The following is a 25,551-nucleotide window of genomic DNA, read 5'->3' on the forward strand; positions in this document are numbered from 1 at the left end:
GCAAGACTCCACCTCAAAAAAAAAAAAAAAATGTTAATATAGCATTTGAACTCTCTTAAAATGGGGTGGGATGGGGAAGAGGCTGAATATGCCTATTAACTGTCAAATCAATGGTGCCAATTATTAGTATTAATAAAAACAAAAGATCAAGAGGTATAAAGTAATGATATAGCATTATTAATAAAATTCATATCATGCTATAATTTTTTCAGTAAGATCTAATTGTATAACACAACTTATTTCTCTTCTTTCTATGCCCCTCAGAAGAAGAAGTAAAACTTAAATCTGGAAATAATGACCTGCAGCAAGAGTGATTTGGAAGAATAAAACATTAAGAGGAAAAAGCACATTTTAATTTACAGATCCTATCTCCATTCAATTTGTCCTTGATATTAGGTATCTTAAAGCCCTAGTACAGGCTCAAATATATAAAACTAAAGAGTCTAGAAAAAATAATGAAACAAAAATATTGGGCCAGGAATGAGCCTGTAATCCCAGCACTTTGGAAGGCCGAGGCAGGTGGATCACAAGGTCAGGAGATCGAGACCATCCTGGCTAACACGGTGAAACCTCGTCTCTACTAAAAACACAAAAAAAAGAAATTAGCCAGGCGTGGTGGCGGGCGCCTGTAGTCCCAGCTACTCCGGAGGCTGAGGCGGGAGAATGGCGTGAACCCAGGAAGCAGAGCTTGCGGTGAGCCAAGATCGCGCTACTGTACTCCAGCCTGGGCGACAGAGCAAGACTCCGTTTCAAAAAAAAAAAAAAAAAGAGAATGCAGAAAATTTATGGGAAACTAATATATAAAAATTTAGGATGGACCGGGCACAGTGGCTCCGTATCAAAAACAAAAACAAAACAATAAATATACTATAAATAAACCTAAATTACAAGACAGAATTTAAATTATTTAAATTCTAGGCCAGACATGGGTGGTTCTCGCCTATAATCCCAGCACTTCAGGAGGCCGAGGCAGGAGGATTGCCTGAGCTCAGGAGTTCAAGATCAGTCTGGGCAATATGGTGAAGAAACTTCATCTCTACAAAAAATACAAAAATTAGCTGTTTGTGGTGGCTGGAGGATCACTTTAGCCCCAGAGGTGGAAGGTCGAGGCTGCAGTGAGCCATGACCACACTGCTGCACTCCAGACTGGGCAACAGAGCGAGACCCTGTCTCAAATTTTAAAAAAAGAAGAATTTAAATTCTATTTATGATTGTCTTTAAAGGAAAGATGAACCTTCCTGAATAATTTCACTTCTTTTCTGAGGACATATATCACTAATCACTACTGGGGAGGAGAGTCACAGAACTTTGCCATTTCATCTTCTCACTGCTAGATATCTGCTCTTACTGCAAAATAAGTTGGTCAGAAATTAAAATTACATCCATGACTTTTATGGCTATGAAGAAAACATCCAAAAATCAGAAATGGCAATTCATCAAATAAGAATAATTCTGACAAGCCACTGACTTCATCAGAGGTGATAAGAAAATGATACCCAAACTGGATGTTCAGAGGTCTATTTAGACTCTTGAGACCACCAGTTTAAACAATCCTTGTGTGAGCCGGCTACGATGACTCATGCCTGTAATCTCAGAGCTTTGGGAGGCCAAGGCAGGAGGAGCGCTTGAGCCCAGGAGTTCACGGTTATAGTGAGCTATGATCACACCACTGCACTCCAGCCTGGGATGACATAGCAAGACTCTATCTCTATTTAAAAACCAAAAAGGGTGGGCGCAGTGGCTTACACCTGTAATCCCAGCACTTTGGGAGGCTGAGGCGGGCAGATCACCAGGTCAGGAGATTGAGACCAGCCTGACCAACATGGTGAAATCATGCCTCTACTAAAAATACAAAAATTAGCCAGGTGTGGTGGTATGTACCTGTAATCCCAGCTACTCAGGGGGCTGAGGCAGGAGAATCGCTTGAACCTGGGAGGTGGAGGTTCCACTGAGCCCAGATTGCACCACCATCAGTCTGAGCGACAGAGTGAGACTCCGTCTCAAAAAAAAAAAGGCCAGGTGTGGTGGCTCACACCTGTAATCCCAGCACTTTGGGAGGCTGAGATGGGAGAATCCCTTCAACTAGGGTAGTAGAGGGTGCAGCAAGCTGTGATTAGATCGTGCTACTGCACTCCAGCCTGAACAAAGAAACAAAAAAAAACCCACTCCCTTTGTGAAGGTTTGAAGACAGGATCAATTTCAGGCTCATTGACTTACACAACACTCAGAGTTGTCAAGCAGATTACTTCCAATATTGTTGAATCAAGTGAAGAGCTAACAGTCACCATTACAGTTACCTAATTGTAACCATGATGATGGCCAACATTTATAGGACACTTCCTATGTGCCAGAACTGTTGTAAGCACATTTGTATATATTAATTGACTTAATCTTCCAACAATCATTGCTTATTTAAATATTTATTATTTTATTGAATTCTAAAAACACACACATAAGACCAGGAGTGCAGTGGCTCATGCCTGTAATCCCAGCACTTTGGGAATGGGTGGATCACTTGAGCCCAGGAGTTCAATACCAGCCTGCCCAACACAATGAAACCCCATTTCTACTAAAAAAATACAAAATTAGCCAGGTGTGGTGGCGTGTGCCTGTAATCCCAGCTACTCGGGAGGCTGAGGCAGGAGAATTGCTTGAACCCAGGAGGCAGAGGTTGCAGTGAGTCAAGATCGCGCCACTGCACTCCAGCCTGGGCGACAGAGTAAAACTCCATCTCAAGAATAAATAAATCAATAAATTAATTAAATAAAATAATATAAAATAAAAACACATGTGTATATATTTCTCCTATAATTGCAAACAATAAATGTAGTTCATATTGTTTTGGCAGAAATTATAACAATCATTTTAATATATCAAATCAAAAAAATGTATAGGTTTAAGCACTTTAGTAACAATAAAAATAGCAGCTAACAACACGGTGTTTACAGTGTGCCAGATACTGTTCTAAGCACTTCACACAGATTAACTCTATTTATCCTCATGGTAACCTTGTAAGAAGGTTAGAGGAAATAAGAAGTAGATAAGGGCCAGCACGGGGACTGTAATCCCTGCACTTTGGGAGGCCAAGGTGAACGGACTGCTTGAGGCCAGGAGTTTGAGACCAGCCTGGGCAACAGGGCAAAACCCCATCTCTACAAAAAATAAAAAAATTAGGTGGGTGTGGTGGTGTGTGCTGTAATGCCAGCTACTCAGGAGGCTGAAGGAGGAGGATCACTTGAGCCCAGGAAGTTGAGGCTGCAGTGAGCCAAGATCGCGCCTCTGCACTCCAGTCTGGGAGACAGTGAGAGCCTTGTTTCCAAAAAAAGGCAGCAGATAAAGAGATAAAAAGAACTAGAGTAACTTCTCCTAGATTCTCAGTTACCCTGGGACAGCTGAATCCACCTGGCTGTCGGCTATGTACAGGTTCAGCCTGTGCACTGAACCTCTGCACTCTTCTGCTCTAGTTGCTTAGGGAATAAGGACGAAACTAGATGAGCCCTCAGAATGCTGTGACTAGAAAGCAATATGTAACTCCACATTACTTGAAATGCTTAAAAAGCCTTAAAATGTCCAACTATACATAGAAAGTAGCAGTTATTACATGTTTTAAATAGCTTTCAAATAACTCCATATTTTAAAAAGTGACTAGAAGACCAACCTATTAAGGAACTGTTCAGTAAGATTCTGCTGCTGATCAGGACCATCCTCCTGATTCACGCCTCCTTCAAGCAACATCTGCTGGTATATCTGCCGCTGTTGCTCCTTCTGTTCTAAATGCTGTTGATAGCGTAATCTTTGCCTATAATATTCTTGAAATTGTTCTGTTGAATCTCGAAGCTTAAAAACATTAGAAAAAATATACATATTTGAGCAAATTATGACAGAATATGTCTTCACTCAACAGTACTTTTTATAAATGCTGAATAAAATATACAATTAGCTATATTTAACAATCAAAAATACTTAATCTATTGCTCTTTGAAAAACAGTATGAGTCTTAATACTCAAGTGGATCAGTTAATTTGCTTTATTCCACAGAAACAGACTGACCGAAATGAATGGTTGCCTTGGTTCCCTGACTAACCCAAAATAAAAATACAAATCATAATGCTTACAAGGGGGCCATGATCAGAGAATATGAATGTAGATAAAGACTAATACAAATCTGGCATTTCTTTAAAAATATCCATACTGCGGGATGGCATTAATATTTAATAACCATAATGAGATACCAACTTACCCCAGCCAGAATGGCCATCATTAAAAAACAATAGATGTTGGAATGGATGGGGTAAAAGGGAATGTTTACACATTGCTGGAGGGAATATAAATTAGTACAGTCTCTATGGAAAAAAACAGTATGGTGATTTCTCAAAGAACTAGATCTACCATTCAATCCAGCAATCCCACTGAGTATCCACTCAAAGGAAAATAAGTCATCATATCAAACAGACACCTGCAAGTGTATGTTTATCGCAGCACAATTACCAATAGCCCTAAATTAGTACTAAAAAATGTTCCATGTACACTTGAGAAGGGTATGTATTCTGCTGTTATTGAGTGGAGTGTTTTATATATGTCTGTCAGGTCTAGTTGGTTTACAATATTGTTCAAGTCCTCTATATCCTTATTGAACTTCTACTTAGATGTTTCATCCATTATTGTAAGTAGGGTATTGAAGTCTCCAACTATTATTGCAAAACTATTTCTTCCTTCAGCTCTCTCAATATTTGCATCATATTTTAAAGCTCTGTTGTTTGGCGCATATCAATGTACTTTTAACAGTAATTTTTTACTTCTTTTTTTAATTTTAATTTTTTTCCTGCATTGCTATAAATACATTCTTTTTTTTTTTTTTTTTTTTTTTTTGAGACGGAGTCTTGCTCTGTAGCCCGGGCTGGAGTGCAGTGGCCAGATCTCAGCTCACTGCAAGCTCCGCCTCCCGGGTTTGCGCCATTCTCCTGCCTCAGCCTCCGGAGTAGCTCGGACTACAGGCGCCCGCCACCTCGCCCGGCTAGTTTTTTGTATTTTTAGTAGAGACGGGGTTTCACTGTGTTAGCCAGGATGGTCTCGATCTCCTGACCTCGTGATCCGCCCGTCTCGGCCTCCCAAAGTGCTGGGATTACAGGCTTGAGCCACCGCGCCCGGCCTTAAATACATTCTTAATAGTTGAAAACAAAAAACATATTTAACTTATTAAAACCACTTAACCCCTTAGAAATGCCATGCTATATAAACTTGTTTGTTTGTTTGAGATAGAGTCTCACTTTGTCGCCCAGGATGGGGTGCAGTGGTGCAATGTTGGCTCACTGCAACCTCTGCCTCCCAGGTTCAAGCGATTCTCCTGCCTCAGCCTTCCGAGCAGCTGGGACTACAGGTAGCTGTGCCACCACGCCCTGGAAATTTTTTGTATTTTTAGTAGAGATGGGGTTTCACCATGTTGCTTAGGCCGGTCTTGAACTCCTGAGCTCAGGTGATCCACCTGTCTTGGCCTCCCAAAGTGCTAGGACTACAGGCAGGAGCTGCCACACCCAGCCTATACAAAACTTATATCCTATTTCACAATAAAATTTCCTCACAAAAGCACTAGAACCCTGGACTTGGATAAAAGTTTATTCTGTATTTAAAATGTTTAATTTCTTATTCTTAAATCTAATTAGTAAAACATAGGACATATATATTAAAAATGTAAACTAGCCATGTTTAATGTAAGCTCAATTACTTGAGTCACAAAGCATGCAAACCATGCAATGTCACCTGTAATATTTTATATTGTTAATAAATTGACCTGTTAAAATTGCTCCAGAATACATAAAGGCAACTAAATACATCACATATTCGTTGAAGAGAGGAGAAAGTAAGCTAATAATAAGAAAATCTATGTATATTCTTTCCTACTCCCAAATATCAGAAAATTCTTTTTATATTCTAAGTAAATTCTATTACTTCTTACAAAGAGAATAACTCTGAAAAACACTAGGTATAGTAAATATTACCTCATTTTTTTCTTGTTTAGCTGGTCCTGGATTCTGTGCTCCATTTGCAGGCTCTTTTTCTGAAACTGAACTCTGGCCCAAGATTTCACTGCCTATAGGCCTCTGTGCATCAACAGGTGTATCACTTCTTCCAGAAACGTGCAAAAAAAACAAAAAGGCAGACGGGGGAGTAAAGGAAAATATATTTTAGTTAGAGAAATTTTATTTTATTATTATTATTTTTGAGACAGAGTCTCTCTCTGTAGCCCCGACTGGAGTGCAGTGATGTAATTTCCGCTCACTGTAACCTCCACCTCTCAGGTTCAAGCAATTCTCCTGCCTCAGCCTCCAGAGTAGTTGGGAACACAAGTGCCTGCCACCACACCTGCCTAATTTTTTGTATTTTTAGTAGAGATGGAGTTTCACCATGTTAGCCAGGCTGGTCTCAAACTCCTGATCTCAAGCGATCCACCCTCCCCAGCCTCCCAAAGTGCTGAGATTACAAGCATGAGTCACCAAGCCCAGCCAAGAAATTTTAATTTTAAAAAATGAATAGGCCAGGCACAGTGGCTCACGCCTGTAATCCCAGCACTTTGGGAGGCCAAGGCAGGCAACTCGCTTGAGCTCAGAAGTTTGAGACCAACCTGGGCAACATGGCGAAGCCCAGTCTCTTTTAAAAAAAAAAAAATTAGTTGGGTGTGGTGGGGCACCTGTGGTCCCAGCTACTCGGGAGGCTGAAGTGGGAGGATCACCTGATCCCGGGAGGTAGAGGTTACAGTGAGTCAAGATCACGCCACTGCACTCCAGCCTGGGTGACAGAGTGAGACCTTGTCTCAAAAAATAAAAAAAGAATATTTAGCCTGTGTATAAACTATACACAAATAGATTTTATATATTCCTTTCTTCTCTTAAAAATACCACAAAAAGAGTTTTTAAAAATAGGAAGGTCTTAATGGAAGAGTAATGGGTTATTAGGTAGGGAGAGTGAGAGTAGGTCTCCAGTTTAAAATCAGTAGTATGGGCCAGGCGCAGAGGCTTATGCCTGTAATCCCAGCACTTTAGGAGGCTGAGGTGGGCAGATCACGAGGTCAGGAGATCGAGACCATCCTGGCCAACATGGTGAAACCCCGTTTCTACTAAAAACACAAAAATTAGCTGGGCGTGGTATGCGCCTGTAGTCCCAGCTACTTGGGAGGCTGAGACAAGATAATCGCTTGAACCAGGGAGACAGAGGTTGCAGTGAGCCGAGATCAGGCCACTGCACTCCAGCCTGGTGACAGAGTAAGACTCTACCTCAAAAAAATAAAACTAAAAATAAATTAAAAATAAAATCAGTTGTGTGGCCTTGGGACAGTCACTTATATTCTCTGTAGCTCGGCTTAAAATAGGCTGATGAATACAAATAATAAGTTGGATAACATAATGCCTAAATTATCTTTATAAAATATAAACTCACAGTTTTGTTATCTAAAGATTTTTTCCTCCAATACATTTCTATACAATTTTAAGAATTTTTGAGATTTTATTAGAAGACTTTCTTTGGGCCAGGCACAGTGGCTCACACCTGTAATCCCAACACTCTGGGAGGCTGAGGGTGGCGGATCACCTGAGGTTGGGAGTATGAGACCAGCCTGATCAACATAGAGAAACCGTGTCTCTACTAAAAATACAAAATTAGCCGGGCATGGTGGCGCATGCCTGTAATCCCAGCTACTTGGGAGGCTGAGGCAGGAGAATCACTTGAACCTGGGAGGCAGAGGTTGCGGTGAGCTGAGATCGCGCCATTGCAGTCCAGCCTGGGCAATAAGAGCTAGACTCCCTCTCAAAAAAAAAAAAAAAAAAAGACTGAGGAGGAGTTTTTTGGCTACCAGGCTGTGCTGTAACTTACTAATGACCATAAGAAGTCCCCTTTTATGTCCACAAAGAAAAATTTGTAAGAGCTATTAACTGTATAAAGAATAAAATAACCTTCAAAAAGTAACATTTCATTTAATTTTGCAACATATACAAAACTTCCATATGCATTATCTCATTTAACTTGCACAATAACCTGTGAAACAGGTTATAAGACCCACTTCACAGAGAGGTAACAGACTCAAAAAACAAGTGATTTTCCTAAGATTGCACAGCTAGAAAATAGAGCTTGAACTCGAACTCAGGTCATCAGACTCCAATTCCAATGCTGGTACATGCCTAAAATACATGCATTTCAAGCTTACATATTTGAAATGACTTTTCCTCCATTTTAAGTGTCTCTGTGCAAGCGGAAGGATATCCTTATAAAATATTACACACTCCCTTTCTTTCATGTTTTATCTTCTTGTTCACCATAGTAGTCCAATCACATTGCAGCATGGTGTTAGCACATAGTAATCACCAAAAAAAAAAAAATTTTTTTTTTTTGAGATAGGATATCTTGCTGTAACCCAGGCTAGAGTACAGTGGTGTAATCAAGGCTCACTGCAGCCTCAACCTTCTGGGCTCAACTGATCCTCCCACCTCAGCCTCCCAAGTAGCTATGACTACAGGCACACACCACCATGCTTGGCTAATACGTTTGTATTTTTCTGTAGAGACAAGTTTTCACCATGTTGTCCAGGATGGTCCTGAACTCCTGGGTTCCAGTGATCCACCGTGCCTAGTCTGAAATATATTTTAAATGCTTACCCACTTAAAGAAAAAAAAAAAGATACTGACTTCAAGTATTTCAAGTAGTACTCCTCATGTTGCATACTTAGCATAATTGGTCTAATTGAGTTTATATATATATTTAAAAAAACAATAAATAGAGATGGGGTCTCACTATATTGCCCAAGCTGGTCTCAAACTCCTAGCCTCAAGCAATCCTCTCACCTCAGCCTCCCAAAGTGCTGGGATTACAGGTGTGAGTCGCCGTACCTGTCCCAATATTTTTTAAATTACATCTAAAATATATTTAAAAATAAGTACATTTGTTCCAAAGTAAACTTTTACATTTTATCCATAGGACAGTAACTCTCACAGCATTTCATTAGTAGTCCTTTTTGACACACTGTCCTTACCAAAGCTATGAGCTCTGAAGGGAAGAAATTTATATTCCCTGAGTACCAATCACATGCTTGCCACTCTACTAGAAGCTTTATCTCATTTTGCAAGTCAATGCTTTATTATATAGAGAAGATAACTGAGGCTCAGAGAGATTAAGTAACTTTCCCAAGGTCACACAGCCAGTAAATGGCAAAGCTATTGTTCAGACCTATGTCTAACTTTAAAGACTGTGTTCAGGCCGGGCGCGGTGGCTCATGCCTGTAATCCCAGCACTTTGGGAGGCCGAGGTGGGCAGATCATGAGGTCAGGAGTTCAAGATCAGCCTAGCCAAGATGGTGAAACCTCGTCTCTACTAAAAATACAAAAATTAGTCAGGCACAGTGGCAGGCGCCTATAATCCCAGCTACTTGAGAGGCTGAGGCAGGAGAATCGCTTGAACCCAGGAGGCGGAGGTTGCAGTGAGCCGAGATTGCGCCACTGCACTCTAGCCTGGGCAACAGAGCGAGACTCTGTCTCAAAAAAAAAGAAAAAAAAAAGTTAACCTACCCTTTAGGAAGTCCCTCACTTAACTGACTCAAGTTAGATTCTCCTCTCTAAAGAACATGAAAGAAAATATCACAACCTTCTCCTCTATAATCTCAGAGCAACTTAACAGAAAAGGTTTCCCTATACATTTATCCTATATTTCTTTTTTCTTTTTTTGAGATGGAGTCTCACTCTGTTGCCTAGGCTGGAGTGCAATGGTGCGATCTCTGCTCACTGCAACTTCCGCCTCCCAGGCTCAAGCGATTCTCCTGCCTCAGCCTCCCAAGTAGCTGGGATTACAGGCACGCACCAGCTAATTTTTTTGTATTTTTAGTAGAGACAGGGTTTCACCATGTTGGCCAGGCTGATCTCAAACTTCTGACCTCAGGTGATCCAGCCACCTCAGCCTCCCAAAGTGCTGGGGTTACAGGCTTGAGCCACCGTGCCCAGCCTTACCCTGTATTTCTTAAGCTTTAACTAAGGATCTCCACTTGCTCTAATTATTATTATTTCTTGAGACAGAATCTCACTTTGTCGCCCAGGCTAGAGTGCAGTGGTACAATCTAGGCTCACCGCAACCTCCACTTCCCAGGTTCAAGCGATTCTCCTGCGTCAGCCTCCTAAGTAGCTGGGACTGCAGCCATGTGCCACCACGCCCAGCTAATTTTTGCATTTTTAGTAGAGACGGGGTTTTACCATGTTGGACAAGCTAGTCTTGAACTCCTGACCTCAAGTGATCCACCGCCTCGGCCTCCCAAAGTGCTGGCATTACAGGCCTGAGTCACCATACCCAGCTCACTTGCTGTAATTAGAAACAGAAATTCTGAGTCCACTGCTCCTTCCTCTGCAAAGAATGGCTCCAACTATCCTATGTAATGTGAAAAGGTTTCATTTTTATCTCTTTCATGAAATAAATTTATTGAAGTCAACACTAATACTTCATTGTGCCAACTCTAAGTTACAGAAAACCATCCATACATACTCATGGGTTTCCTGGAAAAATGAGGCAGAAAGTTTCCTAACCCTGAAATAAATAACTGTTGATCAGGAGTTTACTATTTCTTGCCAGGTTTGAAGGAAAAACTGAATGGTGGCTTTAACACTTATTTCCTTCATATGTATAAAAATTACTAAATAAAGTGGAAATAATTATGGAGTTTTAAGTTCTGGTTGTTCTCCACACTACTATGTACAGGAGAAAAAAAGGAGAAACAATCTGGCATCCTTAAGGATAAGGAGTTAAATTTATACAATAAGGAGTTAAATTTGTGACACAGTCATACAATGAAATACTGCATACTTATGATTAATCGTTGATATCAAGAAATTTTCAAGAATATGGAAAACAGTCATGATCTTTCAAGTGGAAAAAGCAGATTACGTGAAAATCTATATAATACATTCCCAATTTTTTAAAATGTATTCAGATAGCCGGGCGCAATGGCTCACACCTGTAATCCTAGCACTTTGGGAGGCCGAGGCAGGTGGATCAGCTGAGATCAGGAGTTCATGACCAGCCTGGCCAACATGGTAAAACCCCGTCTCTACTAAAAATACAAAAATTAGTTGGGCATGGTGGCAGGTGCCTGTAATCCCAGCTACTTGGGAGGCTGAGGCAGGAGAATTACTTGAACCTGGGAGACGGAGGGTGCCACTGCACTCAGCCTGAGTGACAAGAGCAAAACTCCATCTCAAACAAACAAACAAAAAAGTACTCAGAGAAAAAAAGACTGGTCTAAGTATGAGATTGTGTGGGATTTTAATTCTCATACTATTACTCTTCTATATTTTCCAAATTTTCTTCACAGCACATATATTACATTTATAACCAGCAAAAGAATAAGATACAAAAATGAAGATTTTTCTCATATAATTTTAATTATCAAAAATTTTAAACGCTTACTAAAGTATTAAGGACTAACTTTCAACTAAAATGACCTGAACATTAAGAAAACATACACACTCCTGGGCGTGGTGGTTCACACCTGTAATCCCAGAACTTTAGGAGGCCGAGGCGGGATGATTGCTTCGCTTGAGTCCAGGAGCTTGAGACCAGCCTGGGCAACACTGCAAAACCCCGTCTCTATCAAATATACAAAAATTAGCCAAGTATGGTGGCGTGTGCTGGTAGTCCCAGCTACTAAGGAGGCTGATTTTAACCTGGGAGATTGTTCCACTGCACTCCAGCTTGGGTGACAGAGCCAGACCCTGTCTCAAAGAAAATAAAACATATACACACTATAATTAGATTATCTCGAACTTCTGAAGATTTCTTTTTTTTTTTTTTCTGAGACAGAGTCTTGCTCTGTCACCCAGGCTGGAGTGCAGTGGCGCGAGCTCAGCTCACCACAAGCTCCGCCTCCTGGATTCACGCCATTCTCCTGCCTCAGCCTCCCAAGTAGCTAGGACTACAGGCGCCCACCACCACGCCTGGCTCATTTTTTGTATTTTTAGTAGAGATGGGGTTTCACCATGTAAGCCAGGATGGTCTCGATCTCCTGACCGTGTGATCTGCCCGCCTTGGCCTCCCACAGTGCTGGGATTACAGGCATGAGCCACCTCACCCAGCCTAAGATTTCCTAATTTTTATAAGCAAATGCTTACCGCTCAGGGGATTCTTCATAAATACTGTGACATTCTGTATTCTCAAGCATGAGACTTCTACTGAGGTTTTGTACCCCTGGATAATGGAAGTTAGCAAAGGAGTGTGACATTGGAGAAGTTTTGTTTCCAAGGTCTGAAATTCTCTTATCATGACTGGTTAGTCCACAGGTGAGGCCATCTAAAGCAGGATTCAGAGAGCGGGTCATATAGGCATCAGCTGATTGAGGTCTTCTCATTGGGGACGATGGATAGGGAGAGAGTTTGCTGATAAGAGGAGTCAAAAGATCAGCATATGCAGCTTTTGTAGGTTTCAGAAGTTTGTCAACATGAATATTAAGCATTTTCTGTTCAAAAGCACAAGAGAAGACAGAAGATGGAAGATTCTGAAGCCATGACAGTAAACTCAGATCCAAGTCATCACAACCATTACCACATAAGAGGTCGATGCCAAGAAGCACTTCGCTTTCTGTAATTTCTTCTCCAGTTGCTTTACTCTGACAAAATTCTACACAGCATTCATAAAGTAGGCCTTTCATTACAAGCTGAAATAAACGATTGTTACTAGCTTTAAAACCAGCTTCACTTAGCTTCCTATCAGCAGGGATGAATTCTGCAACCATGACACAAGCCTCTTCAAAACAGTGAACTCGTGCGGTACTGGGATTCCAGTCCTTAAACTCGGCATGATTGGTCAGACGAGGCAAAGTCAAAAGCAAACAGAGCTTACTATAGTCATCTTTAGAAGGACAGTATTCTTCTAGAGCATGTAAACATTGCACAGCTTCTTGCATGGTAAATTCCAGCTGTAAGAAAAATACAAATGATCAAATAATCACTATAAAAAACATGCTGTAAAATATGAAAACAACAAGAGTACAAAGAATAAATTATATTGCCACAGAATACTCATATAATCTGTCGGATATGCAACAGCTTTCAAGACAGGAACCAAAATGTTTTCACAACTAAAATAAAAATAATAAAAAATTTGGTTAATTAGCGCATTAAACTTTTATCTATAAAAACATTGTTCTATTATAATTCAGGCTTAAGACGGGATCTCACTCTTCTGCCCATGCTGGAGTGCAGGGGTTATTCATACACACAAATATAGTGCACTACAGCCGTGAACTCCTGGGCTCAAGTGATCATTAGCCTCTAAAGTAGCTGGGACCACAGGTGTGCCACAGCTCTCAAATATACAATTTTTTAAGGGTAAGAATAATTTTTCTAGAAATAAAAATTGAAGCATGCCAATATTCAACTGTTTATAAACCCTGCTATTATTCCAGCTTACCCAAAAGGCAAAAGAGCCATTCTGTTAGTCCTAACTTACCTTAGAGCAAAATTGTGTGGGGATAGAGAGTCAAGAAAAGGGAGCCGAGCGTGGTGGCTCGCACCTGTAATCTCAACAATCTGGGAGGCCAAGGCGGGCAGATCACGAGGTCAGGAGTTCGAGATCAGCCTGGCCAACACAGTGAAACCCTGTCTCTAATAAAAATACAAAATATTAGCTGGGCGTGGTAGCAGGTGCCTGTAACCCCAGCTACTCCGCAGGCTGAGGCAGGAGAATTACTTGAACCCGGGAGGTTGAGGTTGCAGAGAGCCAAGATCACGCCATTGCACTCCAGCCTGGGCGACAGTACGAGACTCTGCCTCAAAAAAAACGGAAAGGGAAAGCCTACAGTTGACTTACTACAAAACAATCCAGACAGACCAAAAAGGAAGCTTAGCTGAGAGACAAATTATAATAATTTGTATAGTGAATACTGTCTTTGAATCACAAGCTTTTAATGATGTAAGGAACCTTAGCGCTCACCTGGTCCAGCCTCCATATCTTACATATGGGAAAAGTCAGGGTACACATTTACCAAGGTAATTCAGTTGATTAGTGGCGAAGACAGAATAAAAAATAGGTCTCCTAACTCATGTTCCAGTGTTCTTTTCACTTTTGAACATCATTGTCTGGCAAATATTTCTCTATCTGAAAGTCTCCACTGTAAAATCCTTTGGTTTTTGCCACAGTCTGAATGTTTGTGCCTCCCTAAAATTCCTATGTTGAAATCCTAACCCCACAAGGTAATGGTATTAGAAAAGCCGGGCCTTTGGGAGGTGACTGGGTTATAAATGCTCAGCCCTCATGAATTAGATTAGTGCCCATATAAGAGACCCCAGAGAGCTAGCTAGCCTCTTTAACCAGGTGAAAAACACAGCTAGAAGGCACCATCCATGAACCAGAGCACAAGCCCTCACCAGACAACGAATCTGCTGGTACCTTGATCTTGGACTTTACAGCTACCAGAACTGTGAGAAATAAACTTCTATTGTTTACCAGCCCCCTAGTTTATGATATTTTGTTATAGAAGCTCAAATGGACTAAGACACTTTACTTCAGTTAACAGTTACTAGAACTTAATAAAAGTTTTCTCGGTTTTAGTATTAACACTGAATCTTTAAAAGTCACTTTCCTAATCAAAATGAATTTAATTTCATTAAATTTAAATAATCATGAAGATAAACATTTCAGCAAAAAAACTATCTCTGGATCAAAGAAAATACGGAAAAGACAAGAGAAAAAGGAAATAAACATAACCAACCCACTTCTGGGATTAAAAAAAGAAGAAATGAGGAAGAGTCATCAAGTCAAACTTTGGCTATTGCTGACTTACCTTAAACAAGAGAGATGCACACACGCTTCAACTAGCCAGCTATTTATATATCTTGGTTTAAACCATGGAACAAGTTTAGAAGCGCTACAGATTGAAAATACTACACCTGGAAAACACCAGATCTTGCCCCATCCCAGCTCATAAAAACTTTGAAAACTTGTGATGCTAATCCTTCGTTTCAGTGACTAAAATACTTATGACTGAAAACAAGACTAGGGCGCAAACCTTCAGGAATAAAAATCTTACATGCTGGGGCTCATCTTCTGCTGACATTGCATTGTTAACACATAAAGCTTCTAAAAACTTCTGCTTCAGGATAATATAACGAAACCTGTGGAAAAAAAGGAAACATTAATTTTTCCAATGTCTGATGTCAAATATACTTAGAAGTTACTATATAAGTACTTTTGCTTTAAGAAAATTATTCAAATAATCAAATAATTTACAAGGCTTCTTATCATATTGAAGCCATAACTGAAGAAAGTTCAGTCACAAGTAATCACAATTTAACACTCAGAGAATGAATTTCTATTTCCAATATTAATTGTAAACAAAAATCCAATTTTTATAGAAGATATCAAATGTTACCTAATATTAAATCAAAAGTCTTATATCCAAAATGTTTTGTTTACCTTACATTCTGTTTTTTCTTTATTAAAAAAATTTTCATTGACAAATAGTAGTATATATTTATGGGGTATGTTACATTTTTATATACATATACATTGTAGAAAGATTAAATCAAATATTTTCTTTTTAAATATGAGAAAAGTCTAATAAAAAATGGGACTGAAAGGGTAGGAGAAAATTAACATTTCTAAAACGTTACGAAATAGAGACTTAGAGCTTTTTTTTTTTTTTAAATAGAGACAGAGTCTTCTGCTCTGTCACCCAGACTGGAGTACAGTGGCATGATCACAGCTCACTACAGCCTCAAACTTTGGCCCAAGCAATCCTCCTGCCTCAGCCTCCCAAGCAGCTAGGACTACAATTGTGTATCACAGCACCCAGCCAATTTTTAACATTGTTTTGTAGAGACTGGGTCTCACTTTGTTGCTCAGATTGATCTCAAATTCCTGGCTTCAAGCAATTCTCCTGCCTCAGCCTCCCAAAGTGCTCGGATTACAAGTATCAGCCACTGTACCTGGTCCCAACTTAAAGCTTTTTAACAAGAATTTTTCAGTGAGGGAAGGGATAGCAAAGAGTCTACCTAAGTTGTCTAAGAATCAAAAGCTTTATTGCCCAAAGCAATTTATAGAAAAAGTATTTCTAAGTCTGGAAAGAAAAAAATAATGAACCTTCAGTCATTCTTTCAGCCACTATTGTAGTAGCAAATTGTGTCTAATAAAACAAAACCCCTGCCTTAAAAAAGAGGGTCACCTAATAAATTATATGAAATATTCACAGAATTCAGCAAGGTCTCAAGTATAAAACCAATTGTACAAAAGGGGTGGAAAGTTAAAAAAAAAAAAAAAAAGACATAATAACTGACTCTCAGAAGACAATCAGAATTGTACCAGGTAAAGGCAGGAGATGGGGAAGGGATTAATATTCCAGATAAGTGAAGAATGTACAAATGCAAAGAAATATCAAGCAGCATGGTCTGAACAGCAAATCAAAAAACAACAAGAGGTTCAACTTCTGATAATGATGGAGTAACTTGTATCTGGCTAACTTTCTGCATATAACAACAATAAATCCTACATAAAATACAAAAAATGACTATTTTATTTGTTTATGGATTGACTGATTGAGACACAGTCCTGCTCTGTCGCCCAGGCTGGAGTGCAGTGGCACAGTCTCGGCTCACTGCAATCTCTGCCTTCCAGGTTCAAGCAATTCTCCTGCCTCAGCCTCCCAAGTAGCCAGGATTACAACCATGTGCCACCACACCCAGTCAATTTTTTTTCGTATTTTTAGTAGAGACAGGATTTTGCCATCTTGGCCAGGTTGGTCTCCAACTCCTGACCTCAGGTGATCTGCCTGCCTTGGCCTTCCAAAGTGCTGGGATTACAGGCGTGAGTCACCATGCCTGGCCTCAAAAAATGACTATTTTGAATGCATTTGAAAAGCTGGCACAATTAGAGGGAAGTCAACCCTTAAAAAAAGAGAAATTTGCCAGGTGTGTTGGCTCAAGCCTGTAATCCCAGCACTTTGGGAGGCCAAGGTGAGTGGATCACGAGGTCAGGAGTTCGAGACCAGCCTGGCCAACACAGTGAAACCCCATCTCTAAAAATACAAAAATTAGCTGGGTATAGTGGTGCACACCTGTGGTCCCAGCTACTCGGGAGGCTGAGGCAGGAGAATCGCTTGAACCTGGGAAGCGAAGGTTGCAGTGAGCCAAGATCGTGCCACTGCATTCTAGTCTGGGCAACAGAGTGAGACTCCATCTCAAAGAAAAAAATAAAAATAAAAACACCGAAATTTCAGAGGTCAGATTCAAGGGCATAAGGCTTTCCAGTTGAGGGCACTCAGTTCACACAGTGTGAGCTAGAACTCAAACAGAATGCTGTGGCTTGAAGAGTCTGGTACTGACTGAGCAAAATGGCTCATACTTGTAATCTTAGTGCTTTGAGAGGCCAAGGCAGGAGGATTGTTTCAGCCCAGAAGTTCAAGACCAGCCTGGGCAACAAAGTGAGACCTGGTCTCTATAAAAAATCTAAAAATTAGCCTAGCGGGGTGACACATGCCTGTGGTCCCAGCCACACAGGAGTCTGAAGCAGGCAAATCACTTGAGCCCAGGAAGTCAAGGCTAGAGTGAGTTGTGTTCATACCACTGCACTCCAGTCTGGGCAACAGAATGAGACCTTGTCTCAAAAAAAAAGTTTGGTACTGCCAGAGCAGCTGAAAAATGAGTGGAAGATCCAAAAAAAGAGGGAGTCACAGTAGGAAACATACCAAAATCTACTGTATAAACTTAGGTACCCCAATCCCTGGCTATCCCCTAAACTGTAAAGATGCAAGGGAGACTCCAAGGAGTCTGGAGAAAACAGATGAAAGGCCAAAGAACTGAGCAGAGATTTTGGCTGGTATCCGTAAGAGGGGAGAAAGAGTTTGCATTTTGAAGCTACCTAAGTTAAATAATTGCCTGTATAAAAATCAAACTTTTTATGTAGGAAGAGAACAGAATTCAGAGTCTCAAGAGTGAAGCTACAATGTGCAGATTACATTTACAAAATAATTAGATATAGTTAAAAAAAAAACAAAAAGTGACTCCCAGTTAAGAGAAAAGGCAATCATTAGAGACTGAGCCTGATATAAGCACAAGTCCAAATTACCAAACAAGCAAACAAGCAGCTACTCTCGGTATGTTGAAGGACCTAAAGAAAAATGTAATCATAATGAACGAACAGATGGAAAAATCTTACCAAAAAATTATACAAATTTGAAAATGAAAAGCATAATATTCTAAGTGAAAAATTCACTGTGGAATTTGAAACTGCAGTGCCACACACATGCCACTGCACATCAGCCTGGTGGCAGAACAAGAACCTGTCTTTAAAAATTCACAATTTATCATCAGATTGCTAATAGCAGAAGAAAAGGTCAGTGAACATTAAATCAACTTAAAATAATCCAAAAGAACACAGGGGAAGCTGGGGCAACATGGTGAAACCCCAACTCTGAAAAACTACAAAAATTAGCTAGGCTGATGGCACATGCCTGTAGTCCCAGCTACTTGAGAGGCTGAGGTGGGAGGATTGCTTGAGCCCAGGAGACCAAGGCTGCAGTGAGCTGTGATCATGCCACCACACTCCAGCCTGGATGACAGAGAGAGATCAGTTTGTTTACTCTCTGCTCAAAGCCAGTGGAGAAAGAAAAATAAAAATAAAAATTTTTGTTCATTGTTTTGCTAAGCTTCTACCAAAATGATGAGACAATAAAAACTTTAGATAAAATCTTACCTTTTTTTGTCAAATTTTTCCATACATTCTAGAGGCTGAATGAACTGAAGAACTTCGTCCCATTGACCATCAAGAATTAGCTGCCTGAATTAAAAAAAAAAAAAAAAAAACCAGTATGTCACCAAATTCAGGTTATACTAATTAAAAGCAGAACAGGTGACAAAACAGCATTCAAACTTCATAAAGCACATAATGAGATTAACATTTTATTTGATTCCTCAAACAAATGTTTCATAACTTTTTTTTTTTGGAGACAGAGTGTCGCTCTGTTGCCCAGGCTGGAGTGCAATGGCACGATCTCAGCTCACTACAACCTCCGTCTCCTGTGTTCAAGCAATTCTCCTGCCTCAGCCACCCGAGGAGCTGGGACTATGGGCTCACACCACTATGCCCCACTAATTTTTTTGTGTTTTTAGTAGACACAGGGTTTCACCATGTTGGCCAGGCTGGTCTCAAGCTCCTGACCTCAGGTGATCCACCCACCTTTGCCTCTCAAAGTGCTGGGATTACAGGCATGAGTCACCTCGCCTGGCCTAAATTTTTCATAACTTACTTGTAACGACATATACTATATGAGAAGAATGTGTGAATCTACAACCACTCATACTAACGTATATGTGGTTTTTGACCTACGTAAAAACATTGGACACGCTGGGCGTGGTGGCTCACGCCTGTAATCCCAGCACTTTGGGAGGCCAAGGCGGGCAGATCACCTGAGGTCAGGAGTTTGAGACCACCCTGGACAACATGGTGAAACCCTGTCCTCTACTAAAAGTACAAAAATTAGCTGGCCATGGTGGCGGGCGCCTGTAATCCCAGCTACTCAGGAGGCTGAGGCAGGAAAAGCTTGAACCTGGGCGGCGGAGGTTGCAGTGAGCCAAGATCGCACCACTTCACGTCAGCCTGGGCAACAAAAGCAAGACTCTTGTCTCCAAAAAAAAAAAAAAACTGGACTAAGTCTAAAAGTTCCTATATTTCCACATTCATCTTACAGTTTTAAAGCTATTATACATTATTTTAAGAACAAGTGGCTGGGCGCAGTAGCTCATGTCTGTGGTCCCAGCACTTGAGGAAGCTAAGGTAAGCAATTCACTTGAGCTAAGGAGTTCGAAACCAGCCTGGGAAACATGGTGAAACCCCGTCTCTACAAAAAATACAAAAATTAGCCAGACATAGTGGTGCACGCCTGTGGTCCCAGCGACTCAGGAGGCTGAGGTGGGAGGATCACTTAAGCCCACATTGTCAAGGCTGCAGTGAGCTGAGATTGTGCCACTGCACTCCAGCCTGGGCAACAGAGTGAGACACTATCTCAAAAAAACACACAAAAAAAGAAAGAACAAGTGATCACTTGAGCCCAGCAGTTCAAGACTAGCCTGGCCAATATGCAAAACCCCATCTCTACAAAAAATTTAAAATTAGCTGGGCATGGTGGTACATGCCTGTAGCCCCAGCTATTCAGAAGGCTGAGGTGGGATGATCGCTTGAGTCAAGAAGGTCATGGCTGCAGCGACCATGGTCATGCCACTCCACTCCAGCCTGGCAGCCTAGGTGACATAGCAAGACCCTGTTTCAAAAAAAAAGGAAAAAGAATTTTAAAAGCTGGGAGTGGGCCAGGCATGGTGGCTCATGTCTGTAATCCCAGCACTTTGGGAGGCCAAGGCGGGCGGGTCACCTGAGGTCAGGAGTTCAAGACCAGACTGGCCAACATGGCGAAACCCCATCTCCACTAAAAATACAAAAACTACAGGTGCCTGTAATCCCAGCTTACTTGGGAAGCTCAGGCAGAGAGAATCGATGGAACCCAGGAGGCAGAAGTTGCAGACAGCCAAAGTAGCACCACTGCAGTCCAGCCTGGGTGACAGAGTGAGACTCCATCTCCAAAAAAAAAAAAGGCGGGCGTGGTGGCTCACACCTGTAATCCCAACATGTTAGGAGGCTGAGGCAACATGGTGAAAACCCATCTCAACTGGGGGTGATTTTGCACACCGTCAGGACATTTGGCAACATCTAAAGACATTTTTGGTAGTCACAACTGGGGATACTACTGGGATCTAGTGGGTGGAGCTACTGGGATCTAGTTGGGGATGCTGTTAAATATCCTACAACAAAGGACAACCCTCCACAACAAAGAATTATCCGGCCCAGATGCTAGCAGTGCCAAGGCTGAGAAACTCTGCTCTACATTGTGAATTCTATGTGAAATCTACAGCTTTGAGAAATCTAACAATAACGTTTACACTGAGAATGAAAACAGCAAGGAATAAGAACAAGTTTCATCCTACTTTAAATGGTCTATGGGAATATCCAAAAGTTACAAGGCATTCTTATTTCTTTTCTTTTACAATGGCAATTTCCCTATTTTTGAACGTTTTAGAACAGAGAAATTTTAAATGGGAAGGATGGGCAGGAAGACCTACACAGGATTAACAATATTCTGCAAAGAAGAAATATTAATAAAAGCAGGATGGGCACAGTGTCTCACGTTTGTAAATCCCAGCACTTTGGGAGGCTAAGATGGGAGGATCACTTGAGGTCAGGAGTTCAAGACCAGCCAAGGCAGCAATATAGTAATAGCCCATCTCTATTAAAAAAAGTTTAAAATAAAGAAATTTTTTAGGCCGGGCATGGTGGCTCACGCCTGTAATCCCAGCACTTTGGGAGGCTGAGGTGGGCGGATCGTGAGGTCAGGAGATTGAGACCATCCTGGCTAACATGGTGAAACTCCGTCTCTACTAAAAATACAAAAAATTAGCCAGGCATGATAGCAGGCGCCTGTAGTCCCAGCTACTCGGAAGGCTGAGGTAGGAGAATGGCGTGAGCCCGGGAGGTGGAGCTTGCAGTGAGCCAAGATCCCACCACTGTACTCCAACCTAGGCGACAGAGTGAGACTACATCTCAAAAAAAAAAAAGGAAATTTTTAAAATAAAAATAAAGCAATCACAGCATCTCATAATCATTTTATAAAGGTGAATTTCAATATTCAAAAAGAAAGGATGTAATTTCAAAGGCCAGCCCTTTAAGATGAACATATTTAGTTTTTTTTGTTTTTTTTTGAGACAGAGTCTTGCTCTGTTGCCCAGGCTGGAGTGCAGTGGCACGATCTCGGCTCACTGCAAGCTCCACCTCCCAGGTTCATGCCATTCTCCTGCCTCAGCCTCCCGAGTAGCTGGGACTACAGGCACCTGCCACCACGCCCAGCTAATTTCTTGTATTTTTAGTAGAGACGGAGTTTCACCATTTTAGCCAGGATGGTCTCAATCTCCTGACCTCGTGATCTGCCCACCTCAGCCTCCCAAAGTGCTGGGATTACAGGTGTGAGCCACTACGCCCAGCCAAACATATTTAGTTTAATGAAAAACCTACTATTTTATTATTATTTGCATTTCACCTAAGACCAGTAAAATTTCATCATAAATCAAGCAGGAGGGTACTTGAGAGCAGCCACTGTTAAATTCTAGGAGTATTAATGCTTGAAAGACAGTGCTTAAAAAAATACTACACTAAAAACTAAGCTCTCTGGGGTTGGATGATATTCATAACACAAAATATAGGGAAGTGCAACAAGTTTAAATAGACTCCCCTAATATAATAAAGCTTTGTTGTTGTTGTTGCTGTTGTTGAATGGTTCCTTAAGTTAGGAATACTTCATTTTTTTTTTTTTGAGATGGAGTTTCCTTCTTGTTGCCCAGGCTGGAGTGCAATGGTACGATCTCAGCTCACTGAAACCTCCGCCTCCTGGGAGGAACACTTCATTTCTTAAGGCTTTCCAAATCACAAAATGCCACATGTCCAAAAATCTGTACTTCTTGTCAAGGATATTTGGTATCTCATAAAAATAGAATACATTTCTGCCTGCAAATTTGGGATTTTCTGTTTCTATCCAATTCAAACTAGAATATATTTAGCTTTCCATTTTGGCAAACATGTTACTTCACTTTGCCTTGCAATTCCACCTCTAAGAATCTTGTCCTAAGGAAATAATCCAATATATAGAAAAAGTCTCGGCCAGATGCATTGGCTCACGTCTGTAATCCCAGCACTTTGGGAGACCAAGACAGGCAGATCATTTGAGGTCAGGAGTTCAAGACCAGCCTTGCCAACATGGTGAAATCTTGCCTCTACTGAAAATACAAAAATTAGCCAGACGTGGTGGTGTGCACCTGTTGTCCCAGGTACTTGGGAGGCTAAGGCAAGAGAATCACTTGAACCCAGGAGGTGGAGGTTGCAGTGAGCTGAGATCACACCACAGCACCCCAGCCTGGGTGACAAAGCAAGACTCTATCTCAAAAAAAAAAAAAAAAACTCATGTATAAAAGATGTTCTGTAGAGCAATTATTTAAGATAAATTGGGAACAATTGTGTAAAATTAGGGGAACCATTTAGGAAATTAAGTAAACTGGAAATTTTTATTTGTAGCTGGAATTACAGGCATGCACCACCATGCCCAGCTAATTTTAGTTTGGTTTTTTTTTTTTTTTGTTTTTTTTTTTTTGGTTTTTTTTTTTTGAGATGGAGTCTCGCTCTGTCGCCCAGGCTGGAGTGCAGTGGTGTGATCTCAGCCCACTGCAAGCTCCGCCTCCCAGGTTCACGCCATTCTCCTGCCTCAGCCTCCAGAGTAGCTGGGACTACAGGTGCCCGCCACCACGCCCAGCTAATTTTTTGTATTTTTAGTAGACACGGGGTTTCACTGTGTTAGCCAGGATGGTCTCGAACTCCTGACCTTACTTAGGTAAAATACCCACCTCGGCCTCCCGAAGTGTTGGGATTACAGGCATGAGCCACCATGCCTGGACTTTTTAAATTTATTATTTATTTATAATTTATTTATTTATTTAGTCTCGCTCTGTCACCCATGCTAGAGTACAGTGGCACCATCATGGCTCACTGAAACCTCCACCTCTCGGGCTCAAGTGATTTTCCTGCCTCAGCCTCCCGAGTATCTGGGACTAGAGGCATGCACCACCACATGCGGCTAATTTTTGTATTTTTAGTAGAGACGGGGTTTCACTACGTTGGCCAGTCTGGTCTCAAACTCCTGACCTCGGGTGATCTGCAGACTCCCAAATGGCTAGGATTACAGGCATGAGTCACCATGTCCGGCCTGAAGATTTTTTAAATATGAATTTGTAATCACACAGAGAAACCTTGTGATGTTAATAGATAAGGCACGATTCTAAATTACAAACACAACAGAATTGTAATTTTTAATAGATGCAAAAAAAAGATGCACAGTAATTACACTCTAAGAATGAAAACAGCAAGGAATAAGAACAATACTATGTCTGCGTGGTGGGGTAATTTTTCTTTCATTTATCTTTCTATATTTTCTACAATGAACACATTTTATTTCTATGGCCAAAAAATGGTATTTCAGAAACATTTTCTTACCTTTTCAAAGTCTCTGATTTTCTCAGTCAAATATCTTTTATTATGATACCACAACCACAATGGAGTTGTGACTCTTGTTCTTTTTAACAGACCTCTGGGTCTTACTACTGAAAACATTCTACAGAAAGCATTATTTTGTAAATGTTCTTTTTTATATTTTTGTATTTTTGAGATGGAGTCTCACTCTGCTGCCCAGGCTGGAGTGCAGCAGTGCCACCTCAGCTCACTGCAACCTCCACCTCCCCGGTTCAAGCGATTCTCCTGCTTCAGCCTCCCAAGTAGATGGGACTACAGCCTCCTGAGTAGCTGGAATTACAGGCATGTGCCACCACGCCCAGTTAATTTTTACATTTGTAGTACAGGTGGGATTTCACCATGTTGGCCAGGCTGGTCTCAAACTCCTGACCTCAAATGATCCGCCTGCCTCAGCCTCCCAAAGTGCTGGGATTACAGGCATGAGACACCATGCCCGGCCTATTTTGTAAATGTTCTATTTTTTAAATATTTTTTTAAATTACACTTACATAGCCTTTTCATGATTATAAAGTTCTGTCTGTATTAAATATATTACCTTATTAATACTTAACATCTCTTTGAAGGAGCTACAAACTTCACAGTATAATGAAATCATACCTCAGGAAAAGCATATCATCTGAAAACAGGCCATTTATGACTCCACTTTCCTTCTCCAGGGCCAGCATACTAATGTGAAGCTTCTTTGAATTCAGGAAGTCCAAAATTAGCTTAATGATTTCAACCTCTTTTACATTCACTGTTTCCTCAGCCGTCATATTGATAGCCTAAATATGAAACAGAAAAACAATAAAGCTAGTCCTATTGATTTATTTCTAAGTTTAACTGCCTGGAAACTACACATAACAGGTTTACTGGGAATCTTTAGTACACATATTCTGAAGTGAAGTTAACTTAGTATTTATCAAAACCAAGTCATTCTTTAATGTGTGACAATGGTATGGCCATGACTTTTTAAAGTCCTTATTTTTGAGATACATATTGGAATAATTACAGATTAAATGATATAAAGTTTGTGATTTACATGAAAATAATAGAAGAGAAGAGTGGAAAGAGATAAAGATGAAACAAGAATGATCATGGTTACTGAATCAGGGTGATAGGTAAATGAGAGTTTATTATATAATCCTGTCTACTCCTACCTGTTTAAAATTTTCCATAATAAAGAATATTTTTAAAAGTCATTAATAATCAAACCATGTTTAGCTATGTCCCAAATACATTGTCCCAGGTATGCTCTAATACTTCACTCAATAAGTACTTAATGCCTTTTCTCTGTGACAGACACCATTCTGTACTCAGCAGACATTGGCCTTGCCTTAAGAAGCTTTAGCCTAGCAGCAATACCTAAATGATACCTGGTCAGTACAGTGGAGCCAAACAAAACAAGGTTAGTTAAGATGTGCAACTTTAGGTCAGGTGCAG

General features: G+C 40.7%; 1 protein-coding gene across 4 annotated transcripts in view; it reads right to left on the reverse strand.

Moving 5' to 3' along the window:
- Positions 1–25,551, reverse strand: part of WDR47 (WD repeat domain 47) — a 72,494-nt gene that overhangs the window by 28,582 nt on the left and 18,361 nt on the right. For 2 of the 4 annotated variants that reach the window (XM_025398547.1, XM_025398556.1), the window contains exons 2-7: positions 24,727–24,893; positions 18,706–18,789; positions 15,047–15,131; positions 12,132–12,934; positions 5,997–6,123; positions 3,659–3,837 (exon numbers count right to left, since the gene is read on the reverse strand). In XM_025398547.1, coding sequence (XP_025254332.1) covers positions 3,659–3,837; positions 5,997–6,123; positions 12,132–12,934; positions 15,047–15,131; positions 18,706–18,789; positions 24,727–24,884 — 1,436 coding nt within the window. In that variant the 5' untranslated portion in view covers positions 24,885–24,893. Of the gene's footprint in view, positions 1–3,658; positions 3,838–5,996; positions 6,124–12,131; positions 12,935–15,025; positions 15,132–18,705; positions 18,790–24,726; positions 24,894–25,551 lie in introns of all 4 variants that reach the window. The other 2 variants (XM_025398536.1, XM_025398566.1) reach the window with 2 other exon arrangements.

Source organism: Theropithecus gelada, chromosome 1 (assembly GCF_003255815.1).
Source record: "Theropithecus gelada isolate Dixy chromosome 1, Tgel_1.0, whole genome shotgun sequence".
In the NCBI taxonomy this organism is placed as follows: domain Eukaryota; kingdom Metazoa; phylum Chordata; class Mammalia; order Primates; family Cercopithecidae; genus Theropithecus; species Theropithecus gelada.